Below are 20,737 nucleotides of genomic sequence, written 5' to 3'. Positions count from 1 at the left end.
GAGAGAGGCAACAGGCACGGTTTTAACGCGACAGTACAGCGTGTACATGTTCATTGCAACAGAGGTGTATCTCTCTCTCTCTCTCTCTCTGTATCTTTCTCTTTCTCTCTATGTCTTTCTCTCTCTCTCTATGTCTCTCTATGTCTGTCGCCGTGTCTCTGGAGGGAGCATGATAATGAGGGCTCTGTTTCATTTAGTCTAGCACAGTGGTTTCCACGACCCCCATAACTCTGAGAGTGTACAAATGGAACCAAATTGACCCGTAAGGGTCCATTTGGTACACTCTCAGAGTTACACACCTGTAAGGGGCCATTTGGAAGCCCATGAGGGTCCCTGGACCCCAACTGTAGACCCACTGGTGTAGCAGAGTGTTTCCAGTGGGCCAACATGCACAATATCAGCACCCTGACTCTGTTTGACCAGAATGGAACAGAGGCTTCATTAGTATCATTGGTAACACCTGTGAATGTCTTCATAATATGGCTACTGTGAATAGAGCCTATGGTCGGTAATGTGTGGGGAATTTGTGTTGGACGAATGTAATTATGGTCCGAGGAGGCAAATGTGTGTTGAGCAATGAAAAGTGGACCAATAGCTGCGTAAATGAATTGCGCACGTTGTGGCTGGTGTTGTAGTGACATGTGATATGTTGTTGTCATTGTTTCACCGAAACAATGAAGTGGCATCAGTGAGACCGCCGGAAGCCAGCAGATCCCCAGGCAGACACAGAGGCAATTGTTGCTCGGGCACCCAGGCAGACACAGAGCTTTGCCAATTGTATAATAGGATATACATGATTTAATAATGTTTAGTATATTATATGCGTTTAACAATTTAATAGTTTAATAATAGTATAATATGTTTTTTATAATATAAATAATATGATAAGTAATCGGATAATGCATGCTTTTATAATAAAATAAATAATTAGATAATCCTATAATATATGCTTAATAAGCATTAATAAGCTTATATAAGCATTGCTATATATATATATATATATATATATATATATATATATATATATATATATATATATATATATATATATATATATATACACACACATGCTATAACAATGTGATATTGCTCCTGTGTTGACAGACCAACCAAAGGTGGCCTTCTCAGCTGGGTTGCGTAATGGACATGTTGGACCATTTAGTTCTGATACCACTCTGGTTTATAAGAGAGTTCGCTCTAACATCGGCAACGCCTACAATACATCTACAGGTAGGTGATGATTAAGTTAATTATGTTAATGATCTTTAGATCAAGTGATTAAGTTCATTATGTTAATGAGCTTTGCATTAAGTGATTACGTTCATTATGTTAATGAGCTTTACATTAAGTTATTACATTAATTGTGTTGATGTGCTTTACATTAGGTGATTAAGGTAATTGTGTTAATGAGCTTAACATATTACGTTAATAAACTCAATTATCTCCCACCAACTAATGACACAACTTACATCTCTGTGAAAGCACCAGTAATAGCATGTGAAGGGTTAACTCTGCTTTATCATTACAGGCTAAAATGTTCAAACATTCTTAAAAAATATCAGATCTACAGGCTCAAACATTCTTAAAAAAATATCAGATCTACAGGCTCACAACATGTTGCTATGTGATGTGTGGTAGATTGGCTATTTTCGCAAAGCTTTTGGAAATATTTCATTAAATAATTGTGTGCGTTTGCGTGTGCGTGTGTGTGTGTGTGTGTGTGTGTGTGTGTGTGTGTGTGTGTGTGTGTGTGTGTGTGTGTGTGTGTGTGTGTGTGTGTGTCTGTGTGTGTGTGTGTTTTCCAGGTTTTTTTCAGGCTCCGGTGAAAGGAGTTTATTACTTCAGATTCACTGCAGCTAACGATGGATCAAAAATGCGTTTGAGGATCACCATGTATAAAAATGATCAGAAACTCATTGATAACTATGCATACAATAATCTTGTTCATTCTGAGTACATATCTAATGGACTGATAGTAGAGATGGAGCAGGGAGACACAGTAGACATGAGGTTACCTGGTGATGGCCATAGTCGGCTCTATGATGACTCAGAAAATCACAACACATTCAGTGGTTTTCTTCTCTATTCTATGTAACACTGCTATACTGAGACTGTGGGAAACTCACTGAGTACATTTACTCAAATACTCTGCTTAAGTACAATTTAGAGATAGGCTACTTTAGTTTGATATGCTTTAGACTCTAAAGCTATCTCTAAAGTTTAGAGATAGCTGGTATATGATGCGTTGTAAGCTCGGCAGGTTTTTGGAAATATTTCATAAATAATTGAGCTTAAAGGTTTCATGACATTCAGTTTTACAACACATTAAAAGTCTTTGTCATGGTCCTTCAAACGTGTATACAAAGTTTAACTGAAAATTCTCCAGCGAGCCATTGCAGGTGTTTTTCTCTCACATTTCTAAAGCCTTTTCAACTGCAATGTCAAAATGGGTGACGCTGTTGAGGGATTTTGCCTGTCAATCATCGCCTCTGCCCCCCCCCCCCCCAAAAGGAAAGGATAGGTGTCCATTCTGCATAATAAGTACTGTAGGTATGTTTTGACAATACTTTTGTACTTTTGCAGGTATTTAACTTACGTAATAGAGTATTTCTACATTGTGGTTATACGTGTAAGTCATTGTGGATAAGAGTGTAAATGTCTAAATTGTAACTTGTACTTGTAAATGGTATTTGTACTTTTACTCCAGTAAAAATGTGAGTACTTCTTCCACCACTGGTCGTGGTAGCATTACATTAAAGAGCTTCCATAATGCTCATAATGTTGTCAATAAAGACACATTCCAAAGCACTGTTGTGTCTATTGTATGTTTTTATTATTATAATAATAATAATTATTATTATTATTATTATTATATATCTTTACTGTTTTTATTCAGATTTTCAAGTTATTTTCCATAATGTACAGTCACAACACAAACACCATAACAAAGCAAAAAAAAAAGACACAGGGAAAACATCTATTTTTATTGTATTGTATTGTATTTATGTTATTGCATTTGTAATCTGTATATTGTTGCTGTCGTGCAGACACTTTGTATCTCCATATTTCTTATAGACCTAGAGAGGGTTTCCACCCGACAGTGATAATGTGATAAAAAAACAACAACAACAGCATGCATGTTTGACTAGGTAGATCATTAAAGACTAATTTAGGTAACATTGTCTCATATGACAGAATATTAATATGTAGAGACTCATTTAGGTAACATTGTCTCATATGACAGAATATTAATATGTAGATTATTAAAGAATCATTTAGGTAACATTGTCTCATATGATACAATATTAATATGTAAAGTACAGATACTCAAAAATGTACTCAAGTAAATTAACTTGGTTACTGTGCATCACTGCTGTTTGAGATGCAGGGGAGACCTTCTCTTTGGTCCAGTGGTGATCATTCCTCTATGGGCCCAGAAGATGGTGCCATTGCTCCATGCTTTGAAACCTCCTGTATTGTTGTTCATTGAAGTGTGGCTACAGCAGTCATCTCACTATGCTACGTCCTAATTATTCTTTTATGCACAGATCAGATAGAACTGTATTATGAAGTATGAAAAGATCAGACCCCAAATTCTGTTATTGATTTATTCTTACTTTTGATGATTTTGTAGACCGAATGCTTATCGATTCCGTCCAGTGTTAATGCACCTTAAAGCAGTGGTTCACAAACCTTTTCATGTCAAGGACCCCTGAATTATAGCATTTGGCCGCGGACCCCACATCTGCAAAGGTTTTTACCAGAGGCCCCCAGAAGAGAAGATTTATGTAGAGAAAATATGTTTTTCTTGTCATTTTCAATTATTTTCAATATTTTGTCAAAAATAGCAGATAGAGAAGTGACACGCTGTGAGCTTGTAGATCTGCTATTAGCCAATAGCCAACGTATAAATGGATAAAGTGGTTAAACATTCTTGTGATGTTATATTAATTCATTTTGCTGGGGACACCCTGGAACCCCCCCAAGGACCCCTTGGGGTCCCCACCTCCCCGAATCCACCTTTGAAAACCACAGCATTAAATAACTAAATCCTAGCCCTAAACAAAACAGAATGAGGGCTTCTGGTGGACATTCTATCTGACTGTGATTTGACTTTGGACAAGTGGACAACTAATCTTTGTAAGTTGTTGCTGTTGTCCTCTGGAAGTGACCACCTAAAAGTATAATTTTCAATTCCAATTCCAACTAGGGTTGGGATCCTGCAGGATTTTAACAATCCCGGTTGTTGATAACCTCACTTCAAGTCTCGGTTCCCTCTCCAAAGCTGTTAAAAAGAAGTCCCGTAACCTGGGTGTCATGTTTGACCCAGAGCTGTCTTTTGACATCCAGGTAACAAAAGTAGTTCAGTCCTGCTTTGTCCAGCTGAAACAATTAGCAAAGGTCAGGCCTTTTCTTACAACTGCAGACCTAGAAAAGGTCATTAACGCTTTTATTTCCTCCAGACTTGACTATTGCAATGCACTTTATTCAGGGATCAGTAAGAAAAATATTCATAGATTGCAACTGATACAAAATTCAGCTGCTAGGCTCCTGACCCGCACAACGAGAGGTGACCACATTACACCAGTCCTTTTGGCCCTTCATTGGTTACCTGTGAGTTTTAGAATTGATTTTAAGATTTTACTGCTTGTTTTTAAGGCCCTAAATGGTCAGGCTCCTGTGTATATATGTGATCTTCTAACTCCTTATAGGCCAGGCCGCTGCCTGAGATCATCCAGCAGGGCCTTGTTGACCAACCCGGTCTCCCCCCAAACACGTACAAATAGCACGGATTCACCAAAATAAATCCGTGCATAGATTACTAGAAACTCCGAAACTCCGTGCATAGGAGACCCATTATCCCCTCCATTAACTTCAATGCGAGGCGGAGACAGTCACGTGACTCTCTACGCTCTCCCCACCACGTATAAATAGCACGGATTTCAATTCCGTAAATACACAACTAGAAAGGTCCGGTACTACCCCCCCCAACCTCTCTACACTCTCCCCACCACGTATAAATAACACGGATTTCAATTCCGTAAATACACAACTAGAAAGGTCCGGTACTACCCCCCCAACCGCATTGCCCCGACCGCTGGCATAGCGGTCCGGGCACCTAGGCTCCAAAGCCACCTGATTCGGATGCTATCAATGCATTGAATGGGAGATTATCACGTTCTATCAGACCATTGAATGGGCGAAGTAGGCGACCTACTAGCTACCCCGCGATTTATCAGACCATTCATTGGGCGTAATCAGGAGCTACTGACCTACCGACGGAGATGACTTAAATAGTTCAGTTTCGGTTTTGGTTTTGGTTGTTTTGGTTTCGGACCATGACGGAGGCGTGCAGTCTCAGGCGAGCTGGAGCCCCGCGATGGGCCACCGAGGGAGCTAAAGCGACCGAGTTGCCGTCCGGAGCGGTGCGACGCTCGCCTGTGCCTACTCAGCGCCGTTCGAGTTATGTACCGATACGCACAGAATCGTAAATATTGTTGTGGGGACTGCTCCGCCTCCGTCGGTAGGTCAGTAGCTCCTGATTACGCCCAATGAATGGTCTGACAAATCGCGGGGTAGACAGTAGCTTGCCTACTTCGCTCATTCAATGGTCTGATAAAACGTGATAATCTCCCATTCAATGCATTGATAGCATTCGAAGCCGGTGCCAAAGCAGCCTGACAGCGTTTGTGAACGGCGCTCTCTCACAAATGCAAAATATAAGATTGCCCCAAATATTAACTAGGTGTCCAAAGTATTTGTGCAATATATTAGTCCACGTTTTTCAATAAAGAAGTGTTTTAATCCTGTCTGTGGCCGAACGCCATTTCCCCCCTCGTTTACTTTCTGTTTACATTGAGTGTAATTTCGGCTTTCACCGGATGCGCCCCGTCTCAGAATCGGCCAAAGACGGGATTAAAACACTTTTTAATTGAAAAATATGGATTTAGACATTGCACAAATTCTCCGGACACCTAGATAACATTTGGGGCAAGCGGGTAAGCACCTTATATTTTACATTTGTACATGTTTGGAGAATTACGGGCTTTACTGGTAACATTACAGGGCAAACTGCGGGGGTTATAAAAAATAGCACGGATTCACCCAAAAAAAAAACGTTTATTTACTAGAAACTCCGTGCATGGAAGACCCATTATCCCCTCCATTAACTTCGATAGCGCGTATGCAAATTAGCCATGTGGTCTTACCAAAATTGTACATAAGTACGACTTAAGTTCAATTTTGAGGTATTTGTTATACTTTTTTGGAGTATTTCCAATTTTCAGTACTTTTACTTCTACTCCACTACATGTCAGAAGCAAATATTATACTTTTATATATATATGTTATATTATACTAATATATATAAAAATATTATACTGTTAAAACTACAAGTTACTTTGTAGATTTGGATTATTATTATTATTATTATTATAGAACATACATTATCCACTTCAGCATACATTTCAGCCATTTAAAAATAGCAGATCTACAAGCTTGAGCCTGTAGATCTGCAATTTTCAAAGGATTTGTTTACATTTGCTAGTTCATTTTAAAAGGTGTAAACTGAACTTTGAACTACACCGTGCGTATTCTATTCTAATAATAATTATTATTAATATCAACAAAAAATATTATTTTCATTTTCCCTTTCTTTAGCTCTGGGCTGGTAAACCGAAATCTGGTGGTGGTCAGGCCATCGCATGTATTTATGAATTATCATATCATTTGTGCCAATGGGTTGTAGGCTCTTATTGATTTAATAAAAAAAAATAAAAAAGTGAATCTAATAAAGTTTAGTAGCGCGTCGCAGAAGTGGATCCGGTTTGGAACGAACCGGAAGCAGTACTGTCATCGCCTGAAAGTGAGGTCGCTTGCTCTCTTTTGCGGGATACGTAGGTAAGATTATAATATTTTTTTGTAACGAAATCACGGTATCTGTGAGCCTCCCCGCTGTCACAGTACAGTTAGCCCCTGTGGCTGGGACCGGTGCCTTGTTGGTGAGCCTACCGTCTGTGAGAGGTATCCCCCCGGACAGTTTTCCCACTGTCCGCGGTGCAGTGAGCCTTTGTGCTGGGACTGCTGCCTACTCACAGCTGCCGTCTTTGCCCCAGAGCTTGCCGGCGTAGTCGGCCTACCCGCCTTCACTCGCTGCTAGCCTGGGGCGGCAAACGGATTGGCAAGATCCACAGCGCCCTGACGATCGGCATGCTTGGGATTGTCCTCCTCCTCCACCTGCTAGCATTCCGGCCACGGGTGCACAGCCTACTGACGCCCGCCGAAGACGCTGGATACTCGGATAGCCTCGCTGTGTTACCCCTGAGCATAGCGGAGCTACCAGTTAGCCTCAGGCTAGCGTCGCTAACTTCCAGCCTCAACAACATGCGGATCTGCTACTCCTCCTCTGAACTCCACCAACTTCATACTCCTGACACTCCTGGTCATATTGCTACTTCCATAATCCAAAAACACGGACTTCTCCGCCGGCCCCGCTATATTCACCGTAGCTGCCGTCGAAAGTTTGTTTTGCATTCCAAACATTCCATCCCCGCACTGTGGTCCACCCGGCGCCCAGCTGTGACGTCACGTCATCACAACAAACAGCACGTGCACCCGGACTGTCTGAGAGCCCTAGCCAAGGTCTCTCATTCGACCACAAACTCCTCTCATCTCAGCTGTGCACTTTTTAACACCCGCTCACTTAACCTCAAGGAACTCATCATCAGTGAATTTATTAAAGACAATAACTTGGACTTCATTTTTCTTACCGAAACCTGGCAACCACCCCTGGACTACCATTCACTAAACAAAGCAACTCCCCCTGGTTATTCATACGTGGATAAACCTCGTCTGAATGGGAAAACCGGCGGTGGCATTGCCATCATACACCGCTCTGAGATAAAAACAACATCAATTCCCATTCAGGCCCCCACCTCATTCGAATCCCTCTGCCTCAAACTATCCGGTCCCAAACCCCTGGCTATTGCTGTCATCTACCGCCCCCCCAAACCCAACCCCACCTTTCTCTCTGACCTGTCGGAATTCCTCACCCAGCTCTGTGCCATATCCCCATCTGTACTTCTGCTTGGTGACTTTAACATCCACACAGACAACATAAACTGCAAAATAGCATCCGACCTTCTGGAAACTCTGGCATTTTTCAACATTACACAACACATTGACTTCCCCACCCACAATAAAGGCCACACCTTGGACCTGGTCTGTTCCTCTGGCACCACCATCAGCCACATATCCGGCACCGACCTCACCTCCTCTGTGTCCGACCACTTGGCCATCACCTTCCATATGGACACCCCCTCCCCCCTCGAAAAGCAGAAGCGCACCATCACCTTCCGGAACCTCAAGTCCATAAGCTCATCTTCCCTCTCCACATCCCTCTCTAACACCATCTCCGATTCCACCTTTGCTCTGACAGTTTCCCCCACCGATCTGGTTAACATCTACAATAATTCACTCTCCTCCTGCCTAGACCAGCTTGCACCCACACAAACACGCTCTGTCTCCTTCACTCACACTGCCCCATGGTACTCAGATGAGTTACACCTTCTCAAAAAAAAGGGCCGTCAGCTTGAAAGGCTCTCCAAGAAAACTGGTCTCACCATTCACAAGGACATCTACTCACAACACCTGCAGCTCTACATAAACACCCTCAACTCCACCCGCTCTGCCTATTTTTCTGGAATCATCCAGTCCGGTAACCACAACCCCAAAGTCCTTTTCTCCACAATCAATAAACTCCTCAAACCCATGGACACCATATCACGCTCCTTCACTGTCGATAAATGCAATAACTTCCTCTCATTTTTCCATGACAAAATCGACTCCATCCATAACCAGCTGACCATCTCTCCCCCCCCGGACCTCAACCTCACCCCCCCTCCACTCCCCACTCACTCCTTGTCCACATTCCTCGCCATAACCCCTTCTGACCTCTCCTCTGTTATAGTGAGCATGAAGTCCTCAACCTGCTCACTGGACCCCCTCCCCACTTCCCTCCTCAAGGACTGCCTCCCCACTCTCTCCCAACTCATCACCAAAACTGTCAACGCCTCTCTCTCCTCTGGTTCTGTCCCCGCTCCCCTAAAGCTTGCCGCCGTCACACCCATTTTAAAAAAACCCGGTCTCGACCCTGACTCCCCCAACAACTACCGGCCCATATCCAACCTACCTTTTCTGTCAAAAGTCCTGGAACGCGTTGTCGCCACGCAAATCACCACATACCTTGAATCCAATAACCTCTTTGAAAATTTCCAATCCGGCTTCCGCTCCAAACACAGTACAGAGACTGCCCTCATCAAAGTCACCAACGACCTCCTGCTCTCCTGCGACTCTGGTTCTCTCAACATCCTCATCCTCCTTGACCTCAGTGCTGCCTTTGACACCATCAACCACTCCATACTCCTCTCACGCCTCAAAACCACCCTTGGAATCACCGGTACCGTCCTCTCCTGGTTCACATCCTACCTCTCCGACAGACATCATTTCATTTCTATCAATAACTCCAAATCCACCACAACCTCTGTTACCCACGGTGTCCCTCAGGGCTCAGTGCTTGGCCCCCTCCTGTTTATCCTGTACATCCTCCCCCTCGGACAAATCCTCCGCCACCACGGCCTCAGTTTCCACTGCTACGCGGACGACACACAGCTCTATCTCCCCTCCAAAACCATCACTGCCACCACCATCTCCACCCTCACCTCCTGTTTGACTGACATAAAGTCCTGGATGCAAAAAAACTTCCTTAAACTCAACTGCAATAAATCAGAAATTCTCATCATCGGACCAGATGCCCTCACCCGCCCCACTCATAACTTCTCCCTCAATATCGACGGCTGCACTGTCACCCCCTCCACCAAAGTCCGAAACCTTGGTGTCATCCTGGATCCCACCCTCTCATTCCAATCCCACGTCAATCACATCACAAAAACAGCCTTCTACCACCTCAGAAATATCGCCCGCCTCCGTCCCACTCTATCCCAAACTGCTGCAGAAACACTCATCCACGCATTCATCACTTCCAGACTCGACTACTGCAATAGTCTCCTCTACGGTGCCACTGCAAAAAATATCAAAAAACTCCAATATGTCCAAAACTCTGCTGCCCGCCTCCTCACCAGAACCAGATCCAGAGACCACATCACCCCAGTACTCCATGACCTTCATTGGCTCCCAGTAAAGCATAGAATAGACTTCAAAATACTCATCACCACCTACAAAGCCCTCAATAACCTGGCCCCCTGCTACCTCTCTGACCTCCTCCAACGCCACGAACCCTCCCGCTCCCTCAGGTCTGGCGACGCAAACCTCCTGGACTTCCCCAAAAAAATAAAAAAACGCACCTGGGGTGACAGGGCATTTTCAGTTGCGGCCCCCACCCTTTGGAATCCACTCCCTTCCCACATCAAAGCTGCCCCCACTCTTGCCGTTTTCAAAGCCTCCCTCAAAACCCACCTCTTTAGACTCGCCTTCCCTGCCCAGACCTAACCAAACCTCACTTTCGTCCTCTATGACAAGTCTTAGCCTTTTGTTTTAGCCTTTTAATGTTTTCTTTTCCTTTGTTTTCTTTTTGCTCCTAATAAAATTGTTTTTAAGCTGTTTTGTAAAGCGACTTTGGGTACCAGAAAAGCGCTATATAAGTCCGATGTATTATTATTATTATTATTATCAATGGAATTATTGTCGTTGTGTCAGTGTTATAATTGTTTTGCATCACGTTACATGATGTGTTGGAATCATTGCATTGTCCTCGTAACAGCTTATATGAATGAGGTTAGCTTAGCTTAGCATATTAGCTGCCTGCTAGCTAACGTGGGCCTAGCAGTAGATGTAAAAGTTACCTGTTTTCTTAATGTGCAATTTGTTTTAATAAGTAGCAAATCTTGGTGCGACATGTTGTACGACTGTAGGGCAGGGGTCTTCAACGTTTTCAGGCCAAGGACCCCCTAGCTGAGAGAGATATGAAGCAGGGACCCCCTCTATATTGTATTACATTTTCCCTCGACACATATGTCCCAGTGTCAAAAATAGCAGATCTACAAGTTCACAGAGCTTGTAGATCTGCTATTTTTGGTTAAGTTCTCCCCAGAATAGGGATGCTAGGGTTCAAGTGATTAATGTAAAAAAGAAAAATCATACCACACAAAGATTTTGCGGTCCCCCTGTAGTAACTCTGAGGACCCCCCTAGGGGTCCCGGACCCCCTGTTGAAGACCCTGTAGACTCTACAGGGTCTTATTTACGTATCTAATATATATAGAGCAACCAAAAAAACACACACTTTATATTAGATACGTAAATACAAAATTAGTAAAAGCGAAATACATTGTAAAGCTGTTCTGCATCTAATGCAGGGGTCTTCAACGTTTTCAGGCCAAAGACCCCCTAGCTGAGAGAGATATGAAGCAGGGACCCCCTCTATATAGTATAAAAAAAAGTTTTACTTGGTCTGCTCCATTTTCCCTCGACACATATATCCCAGTGTCAAAAATAGCAGATCTACAAGCTCACAGAGCTTGTAGATCTGCTATTTTTGGCTTAAGTTATCCCCAGAATAGGGATGCTAGGGTTCAAGTGATTAATGTAAGAAAGAAAAATCATACCACACAGAGATTTCACGGCCCCCCTGTAGTAACTCTGAGGACCCCCTAGGGGTCCCGGACCCCCTGTTGAAGACCCCTGATCTAATGTTAAAGCTGCACTATGTAACTTTCCTTTTCAACCCCAGATTTTAACCAGGTTTCCTGTGCAAGTGCTGACATTGAACTAATAGAGCCTGCCTGCTTGCTCAGGGGATACATTGAATCCTGAACATCAGGTACAAATGTGTGTCAGATCCTCTGAAGTTCATAATCACAACACCAGAGGCAGCTCCACTGAACATGTCCAACCCAGAATTGGCACAAACAAGGAAATGAACTCGTTCTCATGCTATGCAACAACAATGTGGAATGCCCTACCAAAAGGAGTAAAGGAGTGTAAAACCCTACTCACTTTCAAAACTGTCCTAAAAAATACCTTCAGGAGGCTGCAATTCCAAACTGGCCCCGTCAATGTCAAAGTTTTAACCTAACCCCCAATTGTAGAATTGATATTGTATTAACGCATTACTATACAGATACGATAAAATTACATTTTATTCATTAAAAAAAGTTATATAGTGCTGCGTTAAGTAATGCTTTTTTCCCCTTTTCCCACTAGAGAAACATTTTGGAGTCATGCCGTCAAACAAAACGGTTTGCCCCCACTTCAAAGCCACAATGCCATGTGGCACAAGGTTGTGCAAACAGGTAGGTCATATATAATAGCCTTTAGCCTACAGTCCTGATTAACAGTCAATCCCCATTTTCATACATTATATCCAGAGTCATTAAGTTCAAGTTAAAATGAACTGTCTGCATTGGCATTAAATACCTCAGTCTTTGTCGACAGAGCAATACAGTGACAAGAGTTTTGCTTTGTTACACTAGGCTTTGTCATTAGTGTTTTTCAAAACATTTCTCAACTGATGGCTAGGTACCTGTTGAAATAGAAATTGACTCTAATTTGTTTAAATTACATCCTATTATGGCTAAAATTGGATATTGAGTCTGTTAGTATTCAACTGTGGTCACTCAGGTGATTGAAATTATCCATATTTTGTTTTAGGAATACAGAAAAATGGCAGCATCTCCACTAGCATCGTATTAATGACAGCTTATGGCATAATGTCTGGCTAGATAATGGACAATTTCTACCACGCTACCTTTAATATGATTAAAACATGTGGTGTATTAACTTATTTTGTGTGTATAAAGTTAATTTTAATTTAGACTCGTTTTTTAGACTTGTTTTATTACTGGCGATGATTATCTCACCCATCACTGTATTTTATATGATAAAGTGGGTTGGCCATCTCTCACTGTGCGTAGAGAGCAACATTGTATTTTATTTATTTATAAGGCCTTATGTGGTAAGCTTCCTTTGTACCTATCCTCACTTCTGGAACCTAAGGTTACAGGTCATTCAACACGTTCACAATCCCACATTAGATACACCATTCCGCGTAAGAGCAGTGAACAAGGAAAGACTGCTTTCATGTATTATGCTCCACACAAATGGAACAAACTTCAGGATTCTCTGAAACTGGAGCGATTGGTCTCAATTGAGACATTTACGGTGCTTCTCGATGACGCACTACACAGTGATTGCACCTGCTTCATGTAACTCTATGTTTACTTGCATCTGTGACACTGTAATATGATTCAAATGTTTGTTGTTGTTTTTCATTGTATATGTATACTTTATATGCTGTCATCAGGGCGTCCTTGAAAAAGAGAGCTTGCTCTCAATGGGCTTCCCTGAATAAATAAAGGAAAAAGAAAAGAAAGAAAGAAAGACTCCAAGTTTACTTTCATAGAAGTCTCGAAAGAAAGTATCACAGCTAAGTTAGAACCCATTTGTATTTTTATTATGCCTCATAGCTGTCTCTCATCCTTGCTCTCTCTCACTTACACCCACTTACAGTGTGGGAAGCTGTTGGCCCGTAAGGTTAGGCACACCAAAGCCCTTGAAAGAATCCGCAAGCCGTCCCAAGCATGGTCAAAGAAAACGATCAAGAGCGGAAACCAGTCCAAGGTTGTGGACCGTTCGCTTGTACAGGTAAAAAACATTTTGTTTTTCTAGTTTTGTCAGTCATTGGAAGTTCCAGTTAGCACAACAATCTACAAAGGACCTTTTCACATATAGACCCCATAAATTAACGCAGTCTTTACTTTTCTAATCCATTGGTCTTAAACGCCATTCAAAGTGGTGCTAAACATCAAAAAATATTCTTAAAACTGACTTGCAGAGAGACCCTGGGCCACTTAAGGGTACATTTGTGCATTCTATAGCAAATGAACCGAATAGACATGTATCTGGACAGGACTAATGTTTATTTATTTATGTATGACTGTGTTGTAAGCCGATATTGGAAGTGATGCATACAGAGCATTTTTTCAGTGAGCGACACCAGCTTAAGACAGAGTATCATAATGGCTTAATATTAAACTGAAATAGCCGTTCATTAGCCTTTGTAACCCTACCATGAAAATGTCTCTAAGTTTGCTTTTATGCTTGTCATTGTTAAAGATGGAGAAAATGAAGGCCTTGGGCTATGTTCCCCTACCTATGTGGGGCAAACTGAAAAAGGGGGGAAATTGGGGGGCAGAACTTTACTCCGCCCACAAGCTACCCAGAGAGGGAGAGGTGGTCCTGGATAAGGTTCTGCTCCTCTTTGAACATTTTTTGAAAGGTAGGTTAGAGCACAATATATATATTCATGACATTGGTCCTGTATTATGTCCAAATGGAGCCGATTTAAAACATAAAAAAAAAAAAATCTTAACTATACCTTTTTTCTTTGTTTTTGTGTTTTTGTGTTTTCAAAGCTTGCAATTTCACAGAAGGGAACAACATGCAGGAAGAGGTAGGATAGAATGATGGAGGGGGGAGAGAGACGGGGGAAGATTCGGGAGATGAGGATGGAGAAGGGATTGAGGATGTAGGGGAGAGAGAGACGGGGGAAGGTGTGACAGAAGATTTGGGAGATGAGGATGGAGAAGGGATTGAGGATGTAGGGGAGAGAGAGACGGGGGAAGGTGTGACAGAAGATTTGGGAGATGAGGATGGAGAAGGGATTGAGGATGTAGGGGAGAGAGAGACGGGGGAAGGTGTGACAGGAGATTTGGGAGATGAGGATGGAGAAGGAAGGAGGATGGAGAAGGAAGTAGATTCAGAGCGAGAAGGGATGGAGGATGGAGGGGGGAGACAGATGGAGAAAGTTGTGGTAGGAGATTCGGATCGAGAAGGAATGGCTGGACATGAGGGCAAAGAGATGGTTATGGGGGAGACAGAGAAGGACCAACAGAATGTCATACAATCAGTTTACAGGTTACTGGTATGAAGAGTGAAAGATATGTACAAGAGGGGAAGAAAACAGGGAGGGGGGGTAGGTTAAGACTTAGACTGGGGACATTTTCGAATTGCAGCCTCCTGAAGGTGTATCTTTAGGGCAGTTTTTAAAGTGAGTAGGGTTTTCCACTCCTTTACTCCTTTTGGTGGGGCATTCCACATTTTTGTTGTATAGCATGAGAACGAGTTTATTCCCTTTGTTGAGCCAAATCTAGGTTGAACATGATTCGTGGAGCCACCATAACGGCATTTACCATGTATTTTACTTTACTAATTTTGTATCTAATATAATATAAAGTGTTATTGGCTCTACAGTTGTACAACATGTCACACCAAGATGTGCTACTTATTAACATGAAGACAAATTGAACATTAAAATCATTAAAGAAGTAGCTTATATCGCTCATGTTGGCTATAGCGGCTATAGCAGCTAATATGCTAAAGGTAATCAATCTCTACGCTGTTAAGAGGACGTATCTCAATGACATGCAATCATTCCGACACATGACCCATCATGTAACGTGATGCAAAACAATTATAACACTGACATAACGACAATAACCGTGATTTCGTTGGAATACAATCTTACCTGCGTATCCCGCAATATTATGCTTCTCACGTAAGCAAATGAGGGCTGCTGTATGAGTGTTGACTTCCACTGCTTCCGGATTAAGCCGGCGCCACCGCGCCCACCGAGTCCGTGGATAGAGTTGTATTTCTTCATAAATGAAGAAAAGATATTGTGGATAGATCCATGTTGGAGATGACGGTAGGCTGAGCTAGACTCGCCACTCGCGTAGATCCGTTGGAGATGACGGTAGGCTCGCCACCGTACGGTAGGCTCGTGTCACACCCCGATGCCCCAAAACCTTTAAATCGGGGCCGCGCGAATCCCTCGTTCTTGTTTTTTGAGTATAGAGCCGATCCAAAGAGTTATTATAGTTACCTAGAGAGAGATAGAGAGAAATATAGAGTGATTGTTAGTGAGTTTGAGTGTTAGTTGTAGAGTGAGTTAGTGAGATAGGTGTGTGATAGATAGATTGAGTGATAGAGAGATTATTTGAGTGAGTAAGTGAGAGATAGTTGTGTGTGAGAGTTACGTGAGATTGAGACTGATTGAGTGATTGAGGGAGTGACGGTGAGTGATCTGATTGTTTGTGAGTTTGTGTGAGCGATTTGATATTTGAGCGTGTGTTTGATTAGTATTATAGTAGTGTTGTAGTGTAGTATAAAGTAGTGTGTAAGTGATATATGTGAGTGAGTGATATATATTTAGCCTAGTGAGTTAAATATATATATTATAGGATAGAGAGGGCGTGGAGGTATACATAATAATTATAGGTGGAAGTTAGGCGAAGGTATAGGGCAGTAGATCGGCGATATAGGATAAAATCAGGTGGAAATAGAGAGAAGATATATACATATATAGGTGGAAATAGAGAGGAGTAGTATAGTTTATTGTGAGAGAGTAGACTATACAGTATGCCTAAGCGCCGAAGCAAGCGCAAACACATCAGCGGTTCGGCTGATCCATGCCAGCCCACGTTGGATCGCTTCCTCCGGGCCCCAGCACCACCGGAGCCTCCAGTGGTGGATTGTCCCACGTTGGATCGCTTCCTCCGGGCCCCAGCACCACCGAAGCCTCCAGCGGTGGTTTGTCCTGTGGACAAACTTGAACCGGACCCTCCGGCGGGCGGGTCGCGGCTGTCGGACAGGACGACAACCGGGACCCACCCGTGCGTCGGAGTTCGAGGAGATCCGTGGACAAACGTGAACCGGACCCGCCAGTTCCTGTGGACTGCAAGGACCAGCCAGGTCCGGTTGGCTTGGCAGCCATCGGTAGATCGGTGCCCGTCCTTCAACCCCCTCCCCCCCCTGATAGCGAGGAGGATGAGCTGACCGAGCATGAGACCGAGGATGAGTTGGATGGGGCGGCTTATTCCTCTAGTGATCCCTCCGGCGATGAGTGGCAGCCATCTCCGAGACATTCACCTTCTCATTTTCCCTTTGGTAAGCACACATTCAATGTTTTATCGTCTTTTATTTGTTACGTAGTTGAGCAGATCTACAAGCGTTTGAGCTTGTATATCTGCTATAAGCCATTTGGCTAGTCCCTACTTTTGGGCTCGTTTTCATAGACCTAGTTGCTTATTCCTCTCCCACAATCTGGCAACACCAAAAAATACGTGCACGAATAGGTTCCAAACCTGTGGTTCGCGACCACAACGGAGCTCACAACAACGCGTCGCATCTACTTGTATGATCTGCTTGTAGATCAGATAACGACAATGTTTAGGTTTTATTGATATATTGTGGTGCTATAAAAAAAAATAGCAGATCTACAAGCTTTTGAGCTTGTAGATCTGCTATTTTATTCTGCCTTTTTGAAGGGGGGAAATGGCAGGTGTGCTGACCCCCCCTCCCTCTGCAAATGTTGTCATAATAAAAATTACATCAAAAGCCTCAGTCCAGGTTAGACCACAACACAAACGCTTTGATCCTGTTTGTTGATGTTTTCCTGACCTGAACTAAATCCCTGATGTCTTTCATCTTGCCATTTGCCCCCATCAAAAAAGCAGGTTATGATGAGGTCATGTCAACATAGCATTTGAAAAATTCACCATGTAACATGTAGCCTACTATTTGATCCATTTCAGAGTCTGAGGATGAGGATGATGACCTGCAGGGAGCAGTTGTTGGACATGTTGGCGGGAGTCCAGGTAAGATGTCAGAATTATCACAGGAAAAAAAAACTAAAACCTTACACAGCATCGGTAAATATTCTCTCATTTATGTATATATATGCATGCATGTGATCTCTATAAGATGATGCTAAGATGATGCTAAATGCCTAAATTGATCTCATCTACATATTGATCAAGTATTTTATTTATTTATTCTATTAGGACCAGACACGGTTGGGGATGAGGGCGTCATGGGTGGACCTGGGCCGTCATCTCGTAGAACAGGTAAGAAAGAGTGTGTTATGACAGGAATAAAAAACACTAAAACCTTACACAGCAACGGTAAATATTCTCTCATTTATGTATGCATGCATGTGATCTCTATGATATGATGCTAAGATGATGCTAAATGCCTAAATTGATGTCATGTACATAATATTGATCAAGTATTTTTTTAATTTATTCTATCAGGGCCAGACATGGGTGGGCCCGGACCGTCACACGGACCGCTACCTGGACCGTCATCTCGTAGAGGTAAGAAAGAACGTGTGTGTGTGTGTGTGTGTGTGTGTGTGTGTGTGTGTGTGTGTGTGTGTGTGTGTGTGTGTGTGTGTGTGTGCGTGCGTGCGTGCGTGCGTGCGTGCGTGCGTGTGTGTGTGCGCTCTCATTCATTCTAAGTGTAATAAAGTCATGCACCACCGCCACAACGTAAACCACACAAATACAAAAATAAATTTTATGGTAATTATCTATTTCTATAATTCACAGGTGGCAGGCCTCGTAAGGCTGCAGCTCCTCCTCGTGTGTGGTCGGACACTGGCGACTGTCAGCCTGGCGACATCCCCTTCTCCCCTGCTGAGACTCCGGGGCCTCGCAATGGGGCTGCTGATCTCCAGTCAGATAAACCGGTCGACTTCCTGGAGCTACTCCTGACGGATGAGCTGCTCCAGAACATCTGCGACGAGACCAACCGGTATGCGAGTCAGAGGCCTCCCAGTGATCGGCGTTTCGCCAGAGGAAATGCCTGGAGAGTAGATAAACCGCTGGAAGTGACAGAGCTGAAGAATTTTCTTGGCCTCTTCTTTCTCACTGGTATCATTCACAAGCCTGATATTGCCATGTATTGGATCACTGCTGAGCCCCTGGCAACTCCCTACTTCAGCAAGGTCATGGCGCGGAACCGGTACCAGCTGATCTGGTCCTACCTCCACTTCACAGACAACAATACCCCCCAACCCATTGACCCTAAAAAGAAAGACCTGCTGTGGAAGATCCGGCCAGTGTTGACGTACTTGACGCTGAAGTTCCGGGAGATGTTCCTGCCAAGCCAGCACATCAGCATTGACGAGGGCATGCTGTCCTGGCGTGGGTGCCTGTCCTTCAAGGTCTACAACCCAAATAAACCTTTCAAGTATGGAATTAAATCCTACATACTGTGTGACTCTCAGACGGGGTACCTCTACCACATGAAGCCGTGCTGTGGTGGAATCAACAAGTCTACCCTTCGTCACGATGATCACCACGTGCCACCAGGATGAGATGGTGACCGTGGAACACAAGGAGAAAGGCAACAGAGAAGTTCAGAAGCCAGTGTGCGTGGTGAAGTACAACACCTACATGGGGGGGGTCGACAAGCTGGACCAAAACCTGGCCTATTATCACTTCACCAGGAAGACGACAAAGTGGACGAAGAAGTTCATAGCCTACCTGTTCCAAATCTCACTATACAACTCCTTCGTCCTCTACAAGGCCAGGCATCCTGATGGTTTCTACAAAACCCTTGTCACCTACTCCACGGCTGCTGCCACGTCCTGGACCACCCTGGGACGCCGTCGCGGTTTGGCCCGTCCTCAGGAGGGTAGGATTGAAGCCCCGCCTCCTGAGGACGGGGCTGAGGAAGAGGGAGAAGACCTTCCTCAGGGGGATGGGAATGGGCCCCCTCCCCCTGAGCAAGGGAGTGATGAAGAGGCCATTCCTCTGGAGGATGGGAATGGGCCCCCTCCTCCAGAGGGGGGGGGGTGAAGAAGAGGCCATTCCTCTGGAGGATGGGAATGGGCCCCCTCCTCCTGAGGATCAGGAAGACAATGCCCCCCCCCTTGCTTACCACCCCCACCCAAGGGCACCCTGGAGGGACCCAGAGAACAGGATGGATGGAGACATTAGAGCCCATGTACTCATACCGTTCCCACCCACTCCGGGAAAAAAGTATAATTCAAGGCGGTGCAGGGTCTGTTCCAGGTCAGATTTGACACCAAAGGGAAAAGAACGGCGCGAGACACGATATGAATGCAAGGCCTGTCGTGTTCCCTTGTGCATGGGTTACTGTGACTCGAGGTACCACTCAGAAGAGATTTATTAGAGATGTTTGTTTTTTGTTTGTTTATTTATTTGCACTAATTGCACACATTTCTTGATTTGAATGATTGTTATGTATTGTTATTGGATGTAGTTATATTTAGTTTGAAATGACACTTTTCTATTTTGGATTTATAGGCAGAGATGTTATTTGTATGTATTTATTTTGCACTAATTGCACCATTTATTGATGTTGAACTTTGAATTATTATTATTTACCTGCAAACCTCACTCACCATGCACTGATCTATAAGCTCAGTAAAAGCTTGTAGATCTGCTATTTGTTGCTATGAATACAGGTGTCACTTGAGATTTTGACTGTGGGGCAAAAGGTTTGGGCAAAAAGTTGACCAATGTATTGATGTTGAACTTTGAATTATTATTATTTATTATTATTTGATGTATATAACTGGATTTGAAAAATTGTTTGAATAGTAAAAACTTGTTCAACCTGCCACTTTTCTATTTTGGATTTATAGGCAGAGATTTTATTTGTATTTAGTTATTTTGCACTAATTGCACCATTTATTGATGTTGAACTTTGAATTATTATTATTTTATTATATAGTAAAAAAGAAAAAAGAAAAAAAAATCGACTGAAAATAGTCACTTCAGTGTTCATTTTCATTCACTTTGGAGTGAAACAGAGCGATAAATGTACAATCTATAGCATATTTATTTTATAAACAAATATTGTTTACATGACTGATGTCAATGACTGTCAATGAAGGCGCAAAATAAATGTCA

The 20,737-nt window shown here is 43.2% G+C and overlaps 2 protein-coding genes across 2 annotated transcripts in view; one reads left to right on the top strand and one right to left on the bottom strand.

Moving 5' to 3' along the window:
* The window catches only part of LOC311046528 (H-2 class II histocompatibility antigen, E-S beta chain-like), a 184,012-nt gene that overhangs the window by 118,556 nt on the left and 44,719 nt on the right, over positions 1 to 20,737 (bottom strand). The gene's annotated exons all lie outside the window — the stretch shown is intronic.
* Positions 16,434 to 19,173, top strand: LOC311047918 (uncharacterized protein; the record flags this gene model as incomplete). The annotated part of the gene is made up of 5 exons (XM_084060870.1): positions 16,434 to 16,771; positions 16,834 to 16,961; positions 17,609 to 17,671; positions 18,107 to 18,169; positions 18,404 to 19,173. The coding sequence occupies 5 exons, from the start codon at positions 16,434 to 16,436 to the stop codon at positions 19,171 to 19,173; spliced, it is 1,362 nt and encodes a 453-aa protein (XP_083916996.1).

The sequence above is a fragment of the Gymnoscopelus microlampas genome, assembly GCF_963454915.1.
Source record: "Gymnoscopelus microlampas genome assembly, chromosome: 6".
NCBI classification, from domain to species: Eukaryota; Metazoa; Chordata; class Actinopteri; order Myctophiformes; family Myctophidae; genus Gymnoscopelus; species Gymnoscopelus microlampas.
Note: the sequence above shows the minus strand (reverse complement) of the source record. Positions and strands in the feature narration are given on the sequence as shown.